This window comes from Berghia stephanieae, chromosome 4 (genome assembly GCF_034508935.2).
Source record: "Berghia stephanieae isolate SIO BIC M18660-M18661 chromosome 4, UCSD_Bste_1.3, whole genome shotgun sequence".
NCBI classification, from domain to species: Eukaryota; Metazoa; Mollusca; class Gastropoda; order Nudibranchia; family Aeolidiidae; genus Berghia; species Berghia stephanieae.
The window spans coordinates 32,755,289-32,759,607 of record NC_088363.1 but is presented as its reverse complement, the minus strand read 5'-3'; the positions used below and the strand labels follow the sequence as shown (position 1 = coordinate 32,759,607).

Below are 4,319 nucleotides of genomic sequence, written 5' to 3'. Positions count from 1 at the left end.
TTGTGAAATTTATTGTCTATCTTTGGGATCTTTATTGATACATGAAGTTTATTGTTTAGGTTAGTGAACTCTGTTGTCTAATAATAATAATAATAATAATAATGATAATAATAATAATAATAATAATAATAATAATAATAATAATAATAATAATAATAATAATAATAATAATAATAATAATAATTAATAATAATAATAATACTTTATTGCATCCCAAAAGGGAAATTTTGTGTACAGACGTGTTATAATTTACACAATAAGATAAAAATACAATGGAAATAGGATGTATATATAAAAAAAGGAACAGCTCCATAACAAGAGCTGCGCTATATATGGAATATTTGTTGATAGATTATGTTTGTTGTCCAGATTAGTGAACTTTGTTGTCTATATATCGGATGTTTATTGTCTATTGGATGTTTGTTGATAGATGATGTTTGTTGTGTATATATGAAAGGTTTGTTGATAGATGTTTTTTGTTGTATAGATTAGTGAACTTTGTTGTTTATATATGGGATGTTTATAGATAAATGATGTTTGTTGTCCAGTTTAGTGAAATATTTAATTTTGTCTATATATAGAATGTTTATTGATAGATGATGTTTGTTGTCTAGATTAGTGAAATGTGTTGTCTATATATGGGATCTTTGCCCTCTACATATGGGATGTTTGTTGATGGATGCTGTTTGTTGTGTATATATTGGATGGTTGTTGACAGATGTTTTTTGTTGTCAAAACTTTCCATCTTTATATGAAAATTTTTCACAATTTAGAGGATAATCAATGTCCTGTCGGGATGAATGTCTAAAGGTGTCGAGTTGATCTCGTGTGGCTTTTATTTTATCTTGAAAAATTATTAAATATGTTTTCTAAGTCGGTGAAATGATTAGGTAAGTGATGTTTCGCCTGCTCCACTCACTTTTCTAAAGTGGTGCTTGCTGCCTAACTGTTATGTTAAGAGAAGTACTTATTGTTGTCCAAGTCAGTGATATGATAAGGAACGTGAAGGCTCTTGTCCAAATCAGTGATATGTTTAGGGAAGTGAGGTTTGTTATCAAATCAGTGATATGTCTTAAGTTTCACTCATTGATTATCATTACACTTTTCTATCCAGACCAGCAGAGCAAACGCTTCTCAAGCAAAAGGTCCTCATCAACGTTTCAGAAAATGAAGGTAGAGATTTTATGTTGGTATCACTTTTTAGAAATAATATGTACCTTATCACCTTAAACTGGTACTTTCTCGAGGTGATTTATGTGCTGAAAAATGATTTATCAGTCAAAAATAGGAGACTTGAATGTCTGTTCAAAACAATGATGATGATGATGATGATGATGATGATGATGTTGCTGCTGCTGATGATGATGATAATAATAATAATAATAATAATAATAATAATAATAATAATAATAATAATAATAATAATAATAATAATAATAATAATAATAATAATAACAATAATAATGATAAAAATGATGATAATAATAATAATAATAAAAATGATAATAATAATAATAATAATAATAATAATAATAATAATAATAATAAAATAAAATAATAATATAATAATAATAATAATAATAATAATAATAATAATAATAATAATAATAATAATAATAATAATAATAATAATAATATAATAATGATGATGGTAATGATAATAATAATAAATAATAAAAAGGAAACCAAAAAAAACAAAAAACAAAAAACAAAAACAAAGAAAAACAAACTACAAAACAAACAAGAACAAAACTAAACAAAACCATCCGAGATACAAAGCCTCGAAAACAAACTGATGTTATTCTCGCTTCTCATCTCGCATCCACCAGATAAAGACCCAATTCTAACACCCTGCTCTAAGACGGATCCACGAAAGACTTGGGAGAAACAATCACCTCGAGGGTACTGGAGTAATGGTAATAGGTGGACATCCATGATATGTCACGAGCCCGAATTGACGTCGCATTGGATCAAGGAATGTCTAAAATCAACCCGAATTCTAATAGTTGGAGACTCTAATGCACTTCGTATCTTTATGACACTCTGCGAAAATGTAGGGTGCACTTACGAAAAAGGAGGGTCTTGGCCAAATCCAATGACCGGTAGAAATAAGGAAAATAACATTACAGTGTTTTTCAACCCTCACGAACATCTAATATCGTTGAAGCCACAGTGGAACTCTCTCAATCTCAATGGAGGCTTAAAGAAATTTTTCGAATGGATCCCATCAAGGGGCAAACATATTGTTATCATCCATTATTACTTACATATCTCAATGTCGCACCCCATGGGTTTACACTCAAAACTACTCAATTTTAGAGCACGTCTCCAAGAGCTTTTTAAACGAAACAATGAAGTTATGGTGGGCATACGTGGTCCTCATATTTCCACAACTGAGTGGAAGACAAACCATATGTCTGGAGGAGATGTACTGGCGCCATTTATGATTCGGGTGATTCACGACGTGTTTAAATATCTCAAAAGTCGGGTTGTGTTCTTGGATGGGTGGGATATGTCGATAGGAATAAGAAACGAAGGATTTCATCCTCCAAACTTTGTTCCCACTGCCATGTTGCGTACCATGTTGTCTTTTAAATGTTCTTGATATAATCAAAATAATATGTCTCAATCAAGTATATGGCGGAATGGATGGAAAAGGTCCAAAGTATTTAAAAAAAGACTCCATTCTCAAGTGTTTATTCCTGCTGCCACATTTGTTCCCACTGGCATGTTGCGTACCATGTTGTCTTTTAAATGTTCTTGATATAATCAAATTGTATGTGGCTAACCGTCTCAATCAGGTATATGGCGGAATGGATGGAAAAGGTCCAAAGGTATTTAAAAAAAGACTCCATTCTCAAGTGTTTATTCCTGCTGCCACATTTGTTCCCACTGCCATGTTGCGTACCATGTTGTCTTTTAAATGTTCTTGATATAATCGAATTATATGTGGCTAACCGTCTCAATCTGGTATATGGCGGAATGGATGGAAAAGGTCCAAAGGTATTTTAAAAAAGACTCCATTCTCAAGTGTTTATTCCTGCTGCCACATTTGTTCCCACTGCCATGTTGCGTACCATGTTGTCTTTTAAATGTTCTTGATATAATCAATTATATGTTGCTAACCGTCTTAATCAGGTATATGGCGGAATGGATGGAAAAGGTCCAAAGGTATTTTAAAAAAGATTCCATTCTCAAGTGTTTATTCCTGCTGCCACATTTATGTTATAAATAAAATTGAATATAACAGTTAAAATAAAAAAACAAAAACAAAAAAACAACAACAACTATATACCAAACACGGAACGTCTGGGGCTCAACAACAACAACAACAACAACAACAACAACAACAACAACAACAACAACAACAACAACAACAACAACAACAACAACAACAACACCGATTAAGGTAACCTATTAATGTCAGTTCAAACTATCACACTTACTTACCGCTCATTACGCCTGCTGGCATGTAGGGCAGCAACGAAGGACCCCCATCTTCCCCTGTCTGTGGCCATCATCTTTAGGGAACTCCAAGTCCCCCCCCCCCCCCCCCCCCCCCCCCCCCAATTTCTCATTTCTCCCTCCACTGTTCTCCTTCAGAATGCTCGGGGCCTTTTTCCTCTTCTCTTACCTTCGGGTATCCACTAAAGGGCGGTTTTGCTAATGTTTCCCTCTTCCTTTCTCATAATATGTCCTATCAATCTGGAGATCCACCATTTTCTCATGATGACGTCCTTCATGTCTTCCATTCCACATTGATCTAGCGGTCTTTCATTTTCAATTCTATTCGACCAGTAAATGTTCATGATTCTCATGAGTCACTTTGAATGAAATACAGACAGCTTGTTCATGTCGTTATCTGTCATCCTCCAGCATTCAGATCAATATTGAAGTGTTGAAAAAATTAACTCTGGTAAATTTTAAGGTTTGTTTTCATACTGTAACCTTTTGTTCTCCAAACATTGTTCAGTAATTTAAATGTGCTCCTTGCTTTATTTAGGCGCCTATTAATGTCTTTCTCAAATCCGCCAGTGCTTGTAATGCTGCCTAAATATATGAATTCTTCAGTTTAATAAAAAAAAATCTCGTTCGTTAATAAGAAATGGATTCAATAGTCTGATGTCACGTCGCCCAGCAATGGCGAGCAGCGTGGTTCTAAACAAAGATAATCGGTACTTTTTATTCTTCATGCTGGCTAGAACTTTTCATGTCATGTGATCAGAATGTATAAAGGTCAAAACATGGTCAGATTTATAATGGTTTTCTCCTCTGGATACACTTTTATGCTCGTTGGAGAAATATTTTTTTCATAAGGG

The 4,319-nt window shown here is 33.2% G+C and overlaps 1 protein-coding gene across 2 annotated transcripts in view; it reads left to right on the top strand.

The window, feature by feature from the left end:
• LOC144970437 (NXPE family member 1-like) overlaps positions 1-3,334 on the top strand; it is a 32,660-nt gene extending 29,326 nt beyond the window's left edge. Inside the window, exons 7-9 of one of the 2 annotated variants that reach the window (XR_013644957.1) lie at positions 1,115-1,173; positions 1,830-2,801; positions 3,139-3,334. Coding sequence is in view for 1 of the 2 variants with exons in the window: in XM_078910072.1 (XP_078766198.1) it covers positions 1,115-1,173; positions 1,830-2,605 (835 nt within the window). In the remaining variant the exon portion in view is untranslated. Of the gene's footprint in view, positions 1-1,114; positions 1,174-1,829 lie in introns of both variants that reach the window. The other variant, XM_078910072.1, reaches the window with a different exon arrangement.
• Positions 3,335-4,319: the final 985 nt, after the last annotated feature.